The sequence below is a fragment of the Salvia hispanica genome, chromosome 3 (assembly GCF_029641045.1).
Source record: "Salvia hispanica isolate PSC_SH4W2 chromosome 3, Shi_PSC_v1, whole genome shotgun sequence".
NCBI classification, from domain to species: Eukaryota; Viridiplantae; Streptophyta; class Magnoliopsida; order Lamiales; family Lamiaceae; genus Salvia; species Salvia hispanica.
The window spans coordinates 29,242,252-29,260,117 of NC_142694.1; the positions used below are offsets into that span (position 1 = coordinate 29,242,252).

The 17,866-nt window shown below is 40.2% G+C and overlaps 2 protein-coding genes across 3 annotated transcripts; both read right to left on the reverse strand.

The window, feature by feature from the left end:
- Positions 1 to 302: 302 nt before the first annotated feature.
- LOC125214889 (pentatricopeptide repeat-containing protein At4g16390, chloroplastic) lies at positions 303 to 3,296 on the reverse strand. 2 transcript variants are annotated; one of them, XM_048116097.2, is made up of 2 exons: positions 1,135 to 3,296; positions 303 to 740 (listed from the first exon to the last, which is right to left on the reverse strand). In XM_048116097.2, exon 1 carries the CDS (start codon positions 3,216 to 3,218, stop codon positions 1,149 to 1,151), a length of 2,070 nt encoding a protein of 689 aa, XP_047972054.1. In that variant the 5' UTR covers positions 3,219 to 3,296; the 3' UTR covers positions 303 to 740; positions 1,135 to 1,148. The 2 variants fall into 2 exon arrangements, with proteins under 2 accessions (XP_047972054.1, XP_047972057.1); XM_048116100.2 differs by lacking the exon at positions 303 to 740 and adding an exon at positions 763 to 953.
- An 8,024-nt stretch (positions 3,297 to 11,320) lies between these two features.
- LOC125215177 (uncharacterized) lies at positions 11,321 to 12,907 on the reverse strand. The gene is made up of 3 exons (XM_048116516.2): positions 12,685 to 12,907; positions 12,529 to 12,610; positions 11,321 to 12,208 (listed from the first exon to the last, which is right to left on the reverse strand). The coding sequence occupies exons 1-3, from the start codon at positions 12,697 to 12,699 to the stop codon at positions 11,538 to 11,540; spliced, it is 768 nt and encodes a 255-aa protein (XP_047972473.1). The 5' UTR covers positions 12,700 to 12,907; the 3' UTR covers positions 11,321 to 11,537.
- Positions 12,908 to 17,866: the final 4,959 nt, after the last annotated feature.

A 17,866-nucleotide genomic window follows, 5' to 3' on the forward strand; every position in this document is an offset into this window, starting at 1 on the left:
AGAAAATGTATTTGTTTAGAGGGCATTTTGGGAAGAAAATTATATCCGGTACCAAAAGCGATATAAAATAAAGATCAGGTACTATTTACGTGCGAAAGTGAAAGATCAGGTACCATTTATGTAGTTCACTCTTTTTGAAAGATGATCAATAATAGTTTCTCGCTTATAAATGATGACTCGAACCCGTGCCTATTGGATTGAAGAGAAGCGAACCCAACTAAACCAAAAAGCAATTTTTTTCTAAAAAAATAAAAATGGTCCAAAATCTTAAAATCAGACAAACCAAATTGTTTTCAAAAAGTTTGGAGCCAGCATGAATTGTTGAGTATCAGCATCATCCATACTTCATCTAATTATACGAGTGCGAAAGCCAAGGAGGGCATTACATTTTTTCATAAATTACCCGCCTATTTTATCATTATTTTTGTAACAGATCTTCTACTAATATATGTACATTCTCTGCCAAGCGGAGCTCCCCTACAGCTCTGGAATCGCAGCCAACGACGGTGTCCACCTTCTTGATCGTCTGAGCAGCGATTGCAGCATCATTTGTCTCAACTGCACCTCCTCCGCCATTAGCCTCTGCAACTGCTTCTTGCTCACCACTATCTTCACTCTTTCCGGTATTTGGATCATGCTGCTTCCGTGCTTCCGTATCAGAACCTCAACCTCATCTTTCCGAGACGACAACTTCTTCCTCGAAGCTCTAATGCAGTTCCCCATTTTTCGAATAACTACCACTTCAAATGACCTCAACTTATATATACTTATGCATACAACAACATCATACGTGCACACCACATTTATTACTATATGTTATCATTTTTCTTCAAACCCAAATGAACTCGACCGACTGCTTATTAAAAAATCATATCTTTAAACCAAAATTTAAATTATACAAAAAGTACTCTTAAAACTAGTTTATAATCAGTCAATTCTTGCAGCAACATTCCCTGAACCAAGAATATTTTATTTCAGATGACTTTGAAACTGGAAAGTCAGCTAATTTATTATACATGCATAGTTGACATTATAATTTCAAACATTGTAAAATTAGATCTTTGTAAAAGAAATTGGAATTTAACATCAACTTATCTTCCCCAATAACTTATGGGGATTGTGTAAGCAGATTACCAGCTAATGGAAGTCTAGCAAGCAGCGGATTGCCTCGACTGCAGCCATGATATCGCTGCAGCATTTGTCGTCAAAAACCAGCCGATCTTGTCTGGCGTCTCATGAAATGGAGCGTCAAGTTCTTTCAAATGTGGCTCGAAAGTCCCTGCCAGGCCTCTCTCAGAAAACTTGTGCTTCCCGTGTCCAGTGTTGATCCCGAGCAACTCCGGGAACTCCTCTCCGTTTTCAAGTGCCTTCGATAGATCCTTCACCCAAACATGCAGTGCAGTCAGTGCTGCACCGAGAGAAAGGCTCTTCAAGTGCAAAGACCACTGCATTGGAGTCCTGGACATGATATCGGTGTATATTTCAAGCGTGAGACCGAGGTCTAATAGCTCACAAGCTCTCTCCAGCTGATTTAAGCTAACACAGAGATCAATCAAGCAATTGCAGTATGGTTTTTTAACATCGGTACCAATAGATTGCAAGAGCTCGCTAACTTCCTTCCTGAAAATTTCCCCATCTGTTTCCTCTTCATCAATAACGAGTTTTACTATGTAACCAAGCTTCGGGTGAGCCTTTTCAATGCAAGCTTTCAGCTTCCCAAGTTCTTCCTTAGGTGCTTGAGTCATTACATTGAGTAGACTACCAGAGAATCGCGCATCAGGAACTATACCCGACTCCAACATCTGATCAAAAGTCCTCACAACATCATCAATACGGCCAGCTTTCCCGTAGCACTGGATCATCGAGGTCAAGATGAAGATGTTAGCCTGAAAACCAGCCTCCAACATTTCTTTCAGCGTGGCCTCCGCCTCCTCGACTTTGCCACTGCAAGAATTAATTGTGATCAATGAAGCATACGTCCAGCTATCGGGCTTGCACGTCCCCGAACTCTTCATATCCTCAAAAATCTCAGCAGCCTCATCAGTAAACCCAACATCAGCACAAGCCGACAACAGCGTATTATACAAAAGAACACTCATCTCCAAGCCCTTCTCTTTCATCTCCTTATAAACAGCAATCGCATCAATTCCATATCGAGCCCTACCATACGCCCTAATCAATGCAGCATAAGTTCCCCAAGTCGGCTCAACTCCATTCTTAACCATCTGCCTATAAATAGTCTTCGCTTGCCACGGCCTCTTTGCTTTCCCCATAGCATCCAACAGTGCGTTATACACAGAGGCATTGGCCTTAACCCCCAACGCCTTCATCTCCTCGTACAAATTCAAACATCCATCATAATTACCCTCCGACCTATAGATTCTAATCAAGGTGGAAAAGGTAACGGGATCAAGACGCCATTTCTCACTCCTTGCCCGATCATACATGCTCAAAGCAACGGCCACATTGCCCACTCTTCCGTACACATCAATCATCACTGAACAAGTCACCTTATCCGGCTCACACCCAAACGAAGACATCTTCTCGAACCACTCGACCGCCTTCTCAGGCAAAGACGACATCCTAGCGCAGCTAATTATAGTCGAGAACGTAACGTTATCAGGCTTAACCCCCCTCTCAAGCATCAAATTGAATAAAGCCTCCGCCTTTCCCAAATCCTTACACTTCCTAAACACTTTCAGAGTCACATTATACAAAACTACTTCTCTAATCACCTTCAACCTCTTCAGAAAGTAATGAAGAACTAACGGCGCAGTTTCACTATTTGACATGTTGTTCAAAATGACCACGGCTACCTTCTCTTCTATCTTATCCCCAAGAACATCTAGCACTCTTGAAACAGCATCATCTAATGGAGCGCAGGAATTTAATGATTCAGCAATTTGCGGTAGAGAAGCATACCTAGTTGAATTGTGAGATTTGTGCATCAATTTTGAGGCATTGGGGCTTTTGGGATTGACCCAAACGAACGATTTGGATGGAGAAACCGCTTTCTGATTTGGGATTTCGGAATCTTGAGTGATTGCCTCTTGCAATGAGATGTGAAAGGAGAGCTTTGGGCGGTGGAGTTTGGGAGGAAAGTTGAGATTTTTGGGGGTTCTGAGAAGTGGGAGCTTAGGAGGAGAGAGGGAGGTGAAGAATAGACTTTTTTCGGTGAAGAGGGAAGATGAAGGCGGGGCGCTGAGGTTGTACGCCATAGCTTCAGTGTCTGGGGTTTTGGGGTTTTGCGGAAGACGGACGAGGGGCCTTATCAGTTATCAGTTGACAAGAAAACGGATTCACATAAGAGCATCCGCAATGGTTAATAGGCCAGCCATAGGCCAGCCATTCTCTCCTCTGCCACGTCAGCAACACTAAAAAAACCACCTGCCACGTCAGATTTAGGCCAGCTATATGCCAACCGCAATAAAAACAATTCAAAATATACTATATTTACGGAATTAAAATTACGATTAAAATACGGAATTAAATTTAGACACGTGTACGGGAAAATTCATTAATTGCATTTTAAAAAGTTACATAGATAAAAAAAAAAGTACATGCATAATAAAGAAAAAAAACTATCGTCGTGCAGTCCTCCGTGCCCACAACTCTTCAATTATATCCTTTTGGAGTTGAATATGAGCATCCACTTGGCGCATGCTGGCAAATTCCTTGAGTCGGCCGGCTTCATCGAGGGGTACCCCCTGTCGTACACTAGGGGTGGCCGTTCCGTGGCTTGGACCGGCTTCATCGTCACTGACCCAACTAGTCAGTTGTACGCCTTCGTCTTCGACGATCATGTTGTGCAGGATAATGCAGGCGTACATTATCTCGGAAACGCATCCGACATCCCACAAACGCGTTGGGCCCTTGATTGCCGCCCATCGAGACTGGAGCACACCAAATGCGCGCTCCACGTCCTTGCGCGCCGACTCCTGTCGTTGCGCAAAGTAGGCCTTCTTTTCATCACTTGTTTGTCGGATCGTCTTCACAAAGACCGGCCACCGAGGGTATATCCCATCCGCCAAGTAGTAGCCCATATCATGCCGGTTGCCGTTGGCCACGAATGAGACGGCTGGACCGACGCCCTGGCACTTCTCGTTGAAGAGGGGAGACGAGTTCAGGACGTTGAGGTCGTTGTTCGACCCGGCTACCCCAAAATAGGCATGTCAGATCCACAGCCGGTAATCAGCTACGGCCTCGAGGATTATCGTGGGGTTCTTTGACTTGTAGCCGGTCGTGTAGGCCCCCTTCCAGGCAGTCGGACAGTTCTTCCACTCCCAATGCATACAGTCTATGCTGCCTAACATCCCGGGGAACCCATGCTTCTCCCCGTGCATCTGCATCAAATTCTGACAATCTTCGGGAGTAGGGCTTCGAAGGTACTGCTCACCGAAAATGCTGATCACGCCCCCACAGAACTCCTTCAGACATTTCAGGGCTGACGACTCACCGATGTGGAGGTACTCATCCCACATGTCTGCCGCGCCTCCGTAGGCCAACTGCCTGATTGCCGCCGTGCACTTTTGGATAGGGGTGTGGCCGGGTCTGCCAGCCGCATCGTGCCTGAAGCGGAAACACATATATTGACGCTCCAATGCCCTAACGATGCGCATAAACAACTCCCTGCGCATTCTGAAACGCCGCCGGAACATGTTGGCGGGAAGCCGCGGGTACTCTGCAAAGTAGTCCTCGTACAGCCGCTGATGTGCAGCTACGTGATCCCGATCAATCACTGCTCGGTGGTGGACAACTCGTGGAGGGCGAGGTATCGCCTGCTGTTCCACCATACGCATGTACCGCTCCATCCTGCGGTTCATGTAGGCCTCCATAGCCTCGTTCATCCTCCGTTCGTACTCCTCAGGATCCCCACCACTACCGCTACCGCTACCACCCGCGTGATCCATCGCTCGATGATGCTCTTGAACAGAAAGTTAGAGAGAGAGAAAACTCGTTAAAACAAGTGGTGCAAATGAAAATGAAACGAAAATCGCGTTTATATATGATTTAAAAAAAAAATCGAAAATCGGCGCTGGCCGATCGGGCCTCCACAATGGCGGCTAGCCGATCGGCTAGCGTTTCGGCCAGCGACGAGCGATCGGCGAGCCCACGCCGATCCGCTCGCCGATTTTGCGCTGGCCGGCTGCAATGGTTCGGCTAGCCGATCGGCCAGCGCGGCGAATCGGCTAGCCGGTCGCTAGCCGACCATTGCGGATGCTCTAAAAGCTAACGAACCATGTTGTTTTATTCCTTTTTAGTTATCCTATTTCATTTTTACTAATGGATTTTACCTTCTATTAATTTATTTTATTTATATTTTTTTATTATAATACTTATTTATAAAAAATATGACTAATATTTAATTAAATTTTTTAAAATATTTTTTAAAATTCATGACAGAACAACATGAACGTATATTGGTGGACCAAAGTTAGTATTACTAAGGGCATCCATCCTCAAGATGTAATTTAGTTATCATGTCATCAATAACTTCTCTAAATTTCTCTTGAATTAATATGCACTATTTACTAACTCCATTTCAAATAATTGTAAAATTGAAATTATGACAATACAATTAACCAATTTACTTCAATCAAATTATACATTCTATAAATCTCAAATTCATGACAAAACACTACATTAAAATAAATAAAATAAAAATTCTATAAAGGAATGTATTGGTGAGTGTCCAAACATTTTCGAAAAGGCACGTCTATGTGCAAATGCTTGAAAATCGGGAGGCACACCTTGAGCTGGGTGATTGAGGAAAATAATCGATCTAGAAGTAAAAGCGATATGTTTATCATGCCACTGAGTAATGCTTTTTTCTTCGCCTTCGACTATCATGTTATGCATTATAATATGCATACATGATGCCGAAGGTTATCGATCAGAACCACTAGAGAGTCGGGCCTTTCACTATCGCGCAACGTGATTGAACAACACCGAATGCACACTCGACTTCTTTCTGCGCCACCTCCTGCCTTTGAGCGAACAACGTCATCTTCGGAGTTGTTGGAGGCGTGATCGTTTTTACGATCATGGGCTAACATGAGTAGATCTCATTTCCCAAGTCATAACTCATGTTGTAATAACGACCATTGGCAGTGAACCCAATGGTTGGTGCTCTGCCAACACAAAGCTCGTTAAATAAAGGGGATTCGTTCGAATCTTTTTTTGAGAGATAAGGTTGGAGATACTATATGAAAATAAAAGACAAATGAGGTTAGAATTATTGAAATTTGAATTTGGAATAAAAAAATTGAACCCCCTAGCACCGGGACGGAGACCCTTTTGCATATCGTTCCACCTAGGGATGTTAATTGGCTAACTCGCTCGGGTTCAGGCCAATCCATTTGGGTTGTCGGGTTATTTGGGTGCGGACTGTGGATTTTTCGGGTTATGAATTTTTGGCCTTAACACTAACTCTTCGGGTTTCGAGCTAATCCACGGGCTATTTGGGTCAGAAGTGATCTTATTTGTTTCTTTCTATCCAATTCAATATTCTAACTTATAAAAAACAGATTGTCGTAAAGTGAGGTATTATCAAAGTTATCAAGATGAGGAAAATAATAGCTATTGAAAATTGAAACAAAATACATAAACATATCGCTCAATTAGTAGCACGTGTAAATTAGAATACAATTAAATGACAAATAAATGAAAATCATGCATTTCAAAAGAAGTTAAATAACGTTTTTAATTGTATACCCAAAAAATAAATTCTAAGAAGTTAAAAAAGATAGTATAGATAATAGTATGTCAAAAAATAAATTCTATGGAGTTTAATGTGATTATATGAGTACATATTATGATATTAATATACTCTATATTTCATATTACCCTAACTTTTAATTTGAAGAAGACATAATTACCATATACATGGTTCATATGCCACATATATTTCATATATATAAGTATATAAGCCTAAAATTTGATAATATTTTTTTAAAATGCTCAACCCATGGGCTAACCCGCAACCCACCTGGGCTAGCCCGCATAACCCGCCGACCCAAACGGGTCAGCCCGTGTAGCCCGGTTATGTATTTGGGTTACAATTTTTCGGCTCTAATCCTATGATTTTACAGGGTTATTTGGGTCGAGCTGCGGGTTTCAGACTAGATTGGCATCCCTAGTTCCACCGTCCCTTCCAAACCCCTCACCCTCCTCACCTGCAATGCATGGCGCCGCCTGCCAGGATACCAAGCGGCCGGTGCCCCTCAAACCCTCCATTGCAGATGGTTCTAATATGTTGTGTTGTGCAAGTTATTGCAAAGATTACAACAAATAAAAAAAATTCTAGCTAGTTTATAATTTTATACACTATCAAATATCAACTTCAATTTCGTGAAATTGAAAATGTGAAATCGCAATTAAAATCTTTAATTTTAAATTCAATGTATAGTAGTACTATTATAAAAAAATTGAATTTCAAATTAAATTACACTTTCAAATCCTTCGTTTCAATAAATTGAAATAAATCTAAAGTAGATTTGGAAATTCAAATAGATATAAAATTTGTCGTATTAACTCTCTATATACACAACACAAAGAAATACGTATAGGACTGCAACAATTGAAGATTTCTTGGGAAATTTCATTCTTCATTTACTTCTGTGTGTGAATGCACAAGAAATATATATAGTAATAGTACGTTGTAATTCACTGAAAACATCATGTAATCCTTTGTAATCTATATTTTGATTATGTATGAATTTGGTGTTTACTTGTACATTAATATGTTCCGTAACTAACAATGTTGCTTTTCTTTTCTTTTTTTTAGCTAAACGAAGTATAAATTTAAAGATGGTGCCATGAAAAATTCGAACCCAAGATCTTTGTCCTCAGGCATATTTCTCTAACTCTCACACACACTATGTATGAATTTGGATTGGTGTTGGCATTTCTACTTTTTGACGGATTCATAAACCATATTCTTTATATATTTAACTAGTGTAGCACATGTATTTATGCAATTTGTAATACGTATATTTGATATTAATGATCTTTAATTAACAAACAATGTTTAAAGTGTAATGATTGATGTTCATATAAAATATGTAGCATATTTCTTTATATTTAATTATATTTATATTTGCTACTCCATATTATTCTAGTTAGATCAGTGATTTCATCGATCCAGTCCAAACTATTGGCTTTGTCAATTTGATTATCGGCCTATTTTTAAAATATTATCTAATGACTACCACTCTAATTCGTTTTATATCTAAATTTTTCAAAATTGCGATAAGATTGATATAGATGTAAGTTTTGAAATATTATATAAAGCCAATGCGCCTTTGTAAACTAGGAGTATTATAGAACTACTATGAGAAAACGTGAAAAGTAGGCATTGCAAGTGCGTTAAGGAAAATGATAATTATGAGTGCATTAATATATTGATTTTTTTTTGCTTTTAAAGCACTAACAATTTGTTAAAAAACATCCTGAAATTCATTTTTCAGACGGTCGCCGTCTCTCCAATGTCGTGTATAATTAAGGGTTGTGAAAATGCTGTGTCTAGACCCTAGCGTACACCCAAAATCCACATTTTTGCAATCAATTTTATAGAGTTAAATTAGTAATTTGAATTTGACAAGTCACGTCAACATTTCGAAAACAAAAAATGAGACAATTCATAACTCGTATTTTCCATTTTTCAAGCTAAGTCATTTTATTTTTGATAATACAGAACGAAGTTTATATATCATATTTCAAATGCTAAATACAATTTCTTATTGGACATAAACAATAGTATACTAATATATGAGATATTATGGTGCAATTTTAATATTTTCCATTTACTTTAAATTAGTCAAAAATATTGCAAACTTTATATTATGTAATATTAGGCCATCCGCAACGCTATCTCTTATCCGTCTCTTAACCGTCTCATCTCTTAACTATTCATGGGCCCCACTGTACTTTTCAGCTCATCTCTTAACTAAGAGACAGCACCTGCAACCCTCCATCTCTTAACCATCTCTTAACTATTCATTCAATTTCATTTTTTATTTTTAATTCCAACAAATTCAATTAATAAACACACACTTCATTAAAATAAAATAAATATTACAACTTAAAAGCCTAAAAAATAGAAAAAAATACATAATTTAAAATCCTAAAAAATAAAAAAAAGTACATAATTTAAAATCCTAAAAAATAAAAAAACTACTCCGCCGGCGAATCATCATCCCCCGAAGTCGGCGGTACAACTATACCAAGTTGAGCTCTCATATACTCAATTCCGGCATATGGGCTGCAACTTGGCCAGGATTCATTTTTGAGAGGTCCGCCATCGTGGCGACTAGGTACATGGACATTAGGGTGTGCGAGCCCGTACCCGTGCCGGAGCCCGAGCCCGAGCCTGCCTGGCTTGGTCCGCCGCGGCCCATCCCTCTCGCTCTCGCTCTCCCCCTGGCTCTAGCCGCCTTCGCCGCCTTGGTCCCTTGCGGCCGACGTCGTGCACCGGAAGAAGACCCCCATACATCATCGGTTGGCGTGCCTTCACGTGAGGTGTTGCCTTCGCCGCCATCACTAGACGAGTAGTGGCCACGCGCCGTACGCTTCGTGCGTTTCGAGCCCGAGGCCGACTCGACACCGCCAGCCCACCTGTCAAGGTGGTGGACTTGCGACCAAACATCAACAAGCTTGAAATCTTTGCCGACGTCGTCTTTGAAGACCCGCAACGCCGCTCTCAGAATGTCGGCTCCACTGGCTCCGCTCTGATAATTCGCCTCCTCCCCTGTATATCGCGCAAAAAAATTTGACATCTTTGTCGGTTCGGTCCCAATGACTGCGGAGCATCTTCACGTTGCGGGGAACGGTATTCGTCGGCCTTCGTGCGTTGTAAAGTTCGGTGACTTTTAGCCAAAAACACTTGTGGGATTGTTGATTCCCGACGACAGGATCGTACGAGACGCTGATCCAAGCGTCGTACAGAGCCAACGTCTCGGCTTGACTGTATGCATGCCGGGTGCCGTCTCCACCAACCTATGCAGCCGCTGCCTCCTCTTCCTCCTCGGCATTAACGCCGAGACTGAGGTTGATCCTACTGGAGCCGGAGCCTGAGCCTCCACCGATTGGCCAGTCGGGCAAACTGCGATCAGGCGCCAAAAAATTCTCCGGAATTTGGGATAATCCCGGCGATTGCCCGTACCTCTGGGGGGGGGGAGGGACGATAGTATGCATCCACATCAAAATGTGGTGTTTGGTACGCCGGCGGGGTGGTCGAGCCTTGGGTGCCCGGCGATGAACCGGGAGTACCCAAACAGTTGTACATGCTCGCCCAATCGTCGAACGAGTTCAAGTCGAACCCGACGGAGCGCCGCCTGCCGGAGCCGCCGCCGCTGGAGTTTCCATTGCCGGACATTTTTTCAACAATTTGAGAGTAGTGTTTGTGTGTAAAATGGAAGAGGAATGAGGAATGAGAGTTGTGTTTGTGTGTAAAATGGTGAATGGAGTATGGAGTATATTTATAGAAGAAATTAAAAAAAAAAAAATTGAAAATTCGACCGTTTGAATTTTATTTTTTTTTTAATTAAATTCGAATTTTTTGAATTTATAAAAAAAAAATTATTACGTCATAATTACGACGCCCACTCGTGGGCCAACGAGTGGGCGTCACGCAACGCCCCAGCGCGCGCCACGTGGGTGCGCGCGTCGTCTCGCCAGCTCGAGGCCGGCCTCGCCGTGTTGCGTCGCGCGACGAGATGTCTCGTCGAGACGAGACGAGCCTCGCAACGCTGACTCGATGTTGGCTCGTCTCGTCGAGACGAGACCGAGCCAAAATCGAGCCCGCGTTGCGGATGCTCTTATTTCTGAATCCAACATGTATAAGACAGTTTTTGGTAAAAACTTATTCTACTTAGGAAACCATGAAATATTTATAATAATTTAGATCACTACAAAAGTTCGTTGCAAGTACGATAAAAATGTCAACTAGAAAGTAAGGTTAGTCGTGCCAAAAAAAAAAAATTATGTACGCCAATCAGATATGACAATTGACCTAATGTACAAAAGAACACAAAATTTATGATATTATAATGAAATTTTAATATTAGTGGAAAACACAAAATTAGATGAAAATTCATTATTTTAATTAATAACCAATATCCGATAATATACTTGTAAAAGGAATTGCATAAATTCAGCGAACAATTTAGAAGTCCAAAATCTGTTACTCATCACATATCCGGAATCCGAATAGGGACGACGCATGACACTCTGACTTTGTCAGCATTACCAAGGCATGAAAATGAAGTCTCATATATCCATGAGCTGTTTTCATTTAATTAAAATTAACTAAATGCAAAAATAATGCCAAAAGGTCATCAATGATTAATGACAACTTTTTATTAATACAAAAAGGAAAAGTAGAGAAAAAAAAAGATTATACCATCAACTTTTACAACCAGAGATTGCCCACCGACAACTACATTAATCTTATTTTTCTTTCTATAAACTTTATTTAATTTCACTATACTTTTATCAATATGATTAAAAACAAGACCAGAATGGCATTAATTACACCATTACATGATAGTGCAAGTTTGAGGGTTTTCATCACTAAAGTAGTTATCTCTATTCACATGATGCCCATGTTGATTGTACCCATACCCGTACCCGTATCCATCGTAAATGGGCTGCGGCGGAGGTGGGAATCCATACCCGTGGTAATACGGGCCGGCCGGATAAGGGTCCTGGCTCGGCCTGACATAGGGGAAAATCGACGGAACACCGTGGACTAGGGCCGGCCCGGGCCCGGGCCCCATCATCTGCATAGCTGCCGGCGGCATCACAGCCGATTCGGGCAATTTAATCGGTTCGGGCTTTCCCGGAGGCGGCGCTCCACCGTCGGCTATCGGCTTTTCGGGCCCTTTGGGAATGTCCTTAGGCTTTTCCGGATTGTCCTTGGGCTTCTCGGCTTTAGGCTTTTCGGGCTCCTTGGGTTTTTCTTTGGGCTTTTCGGGCTCCTTGGGCTTTTCCTTGGGCTTTTCGGGCTCCTTGGGTTTTTCCTTAGGCTTTTCGGGCTCCTTGGGTGTTTCTTTGGGCTTGTCGGCGGGCTTGAGGTCTATAATCTTGATGCTTTTGATGGATTTTCCACCCTTGCAACATAATTTGTCACGGATCCTTTCCGGGCTGCAACACACCACCGTGATTTTCACTTCGTTCTTCTTTTCATCATACACTTGGTCCCTAATTTCTTTTGTTTTGTCACAATAAAAGTGCATTTTTTAGTTACACTTCAAATCATCCCACCTCCTAAAAAGAATTAGAAAATGTACAATCAATCTACCCTACCCTACTTTTTTATTATGATTTTTTTTGGAAAGTGTCTTAAGAACAAAATCTATATCATACTAATGTGTGCATCAAAGAACCCTCACAACTTATATTTAGGCTAATTCAAGAAAAGAATGTATTGGAATCACCACTATCAAATAGGCCTCAGGTTCGAATCCTCAGTAACACGACCTTTACCTTCAGAAATTCATTTACTCATAAAAAGAGAGAGAGACTCACGGGGGAATTTACAAAGAGTTTTTCTGATCTTCTTGTAGCAGCATGGACATTGTAGATCAGCATGTAGCACCATTAGAGTCACCTGATTCACACAAAAAAAATGGATTAATTTGCATAAATATTATCAAATCGATGTGGCAAAAAGGGATGGCATACCTTCTCAGTTGCCATTTGAGCTATGAATTGAGAAACTTCTAGAGAGAGAGAGGAGAGGAGAGAAAGGGGCTGGCTTCTAAAAGAAAGAGGGCAGTATGTAAAGGGGAATGTGTGAAGGGCGAAAAGTGAGGGTGCAGTTAGTAGGAGAGAGAAAAAAGAAAAGTGGGACTATATTGCTGACTCTTTACTCTGTGTGTGCATGTGCTGGCATTGCTTTCGATAGCCACAACCCACCTTCCAATATTCCTCCCTACACCCTCGTTTCTTCCATTCCTTTTTTTTTTTTTTTTATTCATACGTATTTGCATCAAATTTAACTTTTTCGGTAAATGCAACAAATTTCGATGGATGATTTAATTTGGTAATCCAAACGTGGAGCTTTGCCACAAAAATTCATATTAATATCGGAACTTTAATTATATTGAAAAGCGGTGCATCATTTTGCGAAAATTATACTAATACACGTGCTGTTTCCGAAACTTCCGTAGTTATTTTTATTTGTCAGTTAAATCCTCGTCTCACTCAATTTGCTTTTTCGAAATAAAATTATACTAATATAGGAGTAGTATAATTAGTTTCCAAAATTTCCCTAAATTTCTTGACAATTTGAAAAGGAAAAGTAAAACCGAAATTATAATGATAGAGAATATGGTATATATTGGAACCGATTTCTGTAAAATATGACAAGTCATAATCGAAATACTAGTATAAAAAAATTAAAGAGATGTGTGATAGAGAGAGACTTGTTAGGTGAGCCACATATGCAATTATGGGGTATGCAGCCCTCCCTCACATGGGCAGCCGTCTGAAATGTCAATATTTGTGAGCCTTATTTGTGGAGTAAAACAAGAATCATTTTCGAATCTTCAAACACTGCCTTCACCGTTCGGCAAATGGTATCACTTCCAATACTACATGCAATTATAATTTATAAACCCATCACCCATGATTGAAGATTCAATGTCCTTATTTTACTAATATATAATGATTTTTATAATTATAGTACTAGTTGTTTTAATACTTAATATGATGTAGTTCATCGCCTCATCGGAGTACTAACAAAATTAATCATGATAAAATAATCCTCTAGACAAGGGTGCATTTTCCTTATTTACATATTTATCAAGAAAAGAAATATAATCATATTTTAGTGATTCTTTTATCTATCTTATTTATTTGAGTGTTGTTGTCTCACTGGATAAGTTGATTGTGAAATGAGTTTAGATCTTATTAATTTCTTAAGTAATGAAACAGATCCGAAATTAGTATTGTGTAATAATAAACGAAACTAATAGATTGGTGTGGATTATTTACTTTTTGGGCTAAAAACAGTGGTATGAAGTATGAAGTGAAATTTCGACATGTTGGTAATTAATTATTTATACCAACCGTAGTAATGAGTAGAAATTGTATTTAAAAGAAACAGTAAATGTATATACTCCTATTTAAGAGGTGGCCAACCCTCATCACTATTTTGGTTACGATTATCTATCGGCAGACTTTGATGGCTTCTATAATTATATCGTCATTCATTGTCAGTCTTATCATCATTTACTTGGCATATCTTGAATGCTTACATACACTTCTTCAATACTAATATTTATATAAATTTTGTATTTTAATAGGAGTATAATATAGCTGCTTGATTCCACTTTTGTGAGTTGTAATTCACTTACATTTTAATAGATTGAATTAAGCTGCTAAATTTTCTGTTTATAAATACCCATCTCATTCATCCTTATATAATTATATTGGCACACGAAGCTTGATAGTATATTTTTGTCCTAATCAGATTATTAACTCTCAAGCCTCATCAGGTTTTTTTGTGGCATACAAATTCACTATACTGAAGTTTCAAATTTCCATAATATTTTTAATGCAATTAATGGTGTATGAAACCCTGTAAAGTTCCATAATATTTCCATAAAATTTCCACAATATCAAAGTTGATAATTCGATCCTATTGTGGTTTGTTAGGTTGTGTAATTGATGATAAGTTTTATACTTTTATGTATATACGGAATTTTCTGATATGTTCTCAAACTCAAATTCTAATACGTATATGAACAAAGCTTATTAGAGCATCCGCAGCGGTAGGGAAAACCGCGTCCGTTCGTCCGTGCCGCTGGACAAAGCTCGTCCGTCCGCCGCTGGAGGTCGTCCGTCCGTGCCAGCGGCACGGCGCTGCTCTTAGCTAAGAACACGTCCGTGCCGCTGAGCACAATTACGTGGCAGCTTCTGATTGGCCAACGGCATAGCCGTTGGCAATTTCGTTTTTTTATTTTTTATTTTTTTAAAAATTCGAAATTTATTTTAAAAAATATTTTTAAATAAAAAAAAAATATTTTCCCACTTCCCAAAAAAATATATCCGTTTTCTACCCACTTTTAGTTTATGATTCAATTTTTTCCCCCAAAATTCACATTTTCATCTATAAATACCCCAACTCCAACACAAAAAAAATCACATTCTCATCTATTATCTATTCTATCATCATCTACATTCTCTCATCTTTTTTCCTCATACTCTCTCATCTAAATTCTCACCACACTACACAATGTCTGGCTCCGACGATCACCCTTCCGGCAATCGCGGTTGGAACCACGATTGGTTCGACTCCGAGGCCGGATATAGTCCGGAAACCCAATTTACGGCCCCTCCTCAAACCCAAGGTTCGCAAGCTCCGGGTGGCTACCGTCCTTACCCATTGCACGACCTAAACGCCCCCGGGTTCGGGTGGGCACCCGAACCCGGATCGGGAGGGAGCAACAGCTCTACTCCTACTCCTACTTCTGTTCCTACTCCTCCTGTTCGTGGCACCCGCACCCCGTACACTCCGGGTGAGATGATGGCGATGTTCAAAGCCTACTTGGCAGTCTCCGAAGATCCGGACGTCGGCACGAACCAAACCGGAGATACGTATTGGTGGCGCATCACTCGCTTCTACAATGAAACCCGGCCGGCGGGAACCATCTATCGCAATGATAGTATGGTTCGCAATTGCATCTACAGATGCAACGAGGCAATCGGGAAGTTCCAGGGGATTTACCTCCAGGAAGAGCGGTTGGCGGGGAGCGGCACGAACGAGCTCGACATCGTCACTGCCGCCTTGGCGGCATACCAACGGGAGGAGTTCAAACCGTTCAAGTACCTCGATTGTTGGCAGGAGGGGCGCCAACATCCGAAGTATAGGGGCGGCATAGCAGCATCCTCCTCCAGCTCCTCCAGCAAACGGTCCAGGTCGGTTGCCCTATCCGACGGCGTCTCCGATGATATGGCTACCCAGCTTGCCGGAGCTAACTTGGGTAGCCCCGACGCTGGCCCGAGCGGTTCCCGCCCGCAAGGAAGGAAGAAGGCGGCGGCCAACCGCCCCCGCCGTCGCGTCTCGACTCCATCCGCCCCCGCCGCCCCCGCTCCCTTTGTGCCTCCTCCACCTCCGAACAACACGTTGTGGGCCATCTTGAGTCAACTCTATATGAACGATACATCTCGGATGACTCCGGATCAACTTGCAACACATGAGCAAATGATCCGGGGTCTCAAGAGGCAATTGGGGATAGAGGACTAGTCTTCCAGGTGTGTAATTTTTAATTTGTAGGATTTTAATTATGTATTTTTTATTTTCTAGGATTTTAATTATGTATTTTTATTTTTTAGTATTTTAATTATGTAATTTTTATTTTTTAGGATTTTAATTATGTAATTTTTATTTTTTAATGTATTTTTATAATGTAGAAATGTTTTTAATAATTGGAGTATTTAAATTGAATAATAGAATGGTGGGACCCTTGAGCTTGTCCTTAGCTAAGAGCACGGATGTGGGTGTTGTGCTCTTAGCTAAGGACAAGGAGTAAAAGTGGGTTCGGGTCCACCTCCGTGCTCTTAGCTAAGAGCACGGATGGGGATGCTCTTAGAATTTATAGGACTTAGATCTCGAAACTAGATAGAAATCAACTAGAATAGACCTAGGATATTGGAAATTCTAATTATCAAAAATTACAAGTTATGAGGGCTAGCTAGAGTTTATGTCTTTAAGCCTAGTTTATTACTCCCTTCGTCCCACTTTAGAAGTCCCGGTTGAGTTCGGCACGAGTTTTAAGAAATATAAAGGAAAGTTGGTAAAAAAAGATAGTGGAAAGTGGGTCCTACTTTTATATATTAGTTTTATAATAAAATTTGAGTAGAAAAAGGTGAGTGGAATGTGGGGCATATTATTAATTATGATATATTTTAACCGGGACTCCTAAAGTGGGACACCCAAAAATAGTAAATCGGGACTCCTAAAATGGAACGGAGGAAGTATTTATAAAATTATAATAAGACAGATTGGGCATTCATAGCGTTATATGTTGGACTCTCATTAATTAAATTGAGTCACTATTTAATTTAAATTCCAAATAATGTAATCTTGGACCATTACAGAGACTAAAATAAACAATATATTTAATCCCAAATTATGAGTAATTCATACTTCCTATTTAATTTAATTATTCTCATATTAATTTAAGTATGCTGCTAACTTTAATTAATTAACATCTTATTATGTCATGAATGTTGTAGTTTAAAAAATTATTTTTTCTTCATGGAATAAATTTCAATCGGACGAGCTTCCGAATAATAAAATATTATATGAATACCTCTTGAGGATATTATTAAACCAGACTCATCCGAGCCACGATTCAGTGCAATAATAATCTTAGCACCATCAGACAATAATTATCATTGCCCACGATATCAGGTTTACTAGGTTGCTAAAAAAACACTTGTACCTATTGATAAGCCAAAGCAGTATATGATTAATATCATGCTCAATGTTATCTACACAAATTAAGAAAATAACAATCACCGAGACCCCATTTCTCAGTACATAGCAATAAAGATTTTATCTCACTGTTAGATCCATTTAGTATTTATATCACACCAGTGTCATTAACTTTCTAGTGACAACTTTCAAACTAGCACTACAACTCTTCATGATAGGTAGTCAAAGTCAATGTATGTTGAAAAATATTTTTTTATTTCTGCAAGGAACCGACTGAGTCACTACTGTGATGCATATTCTACTTCTTTGTCTACGATGCAGAAGACTTAGACTCGTTGCTTTTAAGACATAAATGTTTGACCACATTAATGAATAATCCAACACAATGTGACAAAAGTATTCCATCTCGTTACGAATAAT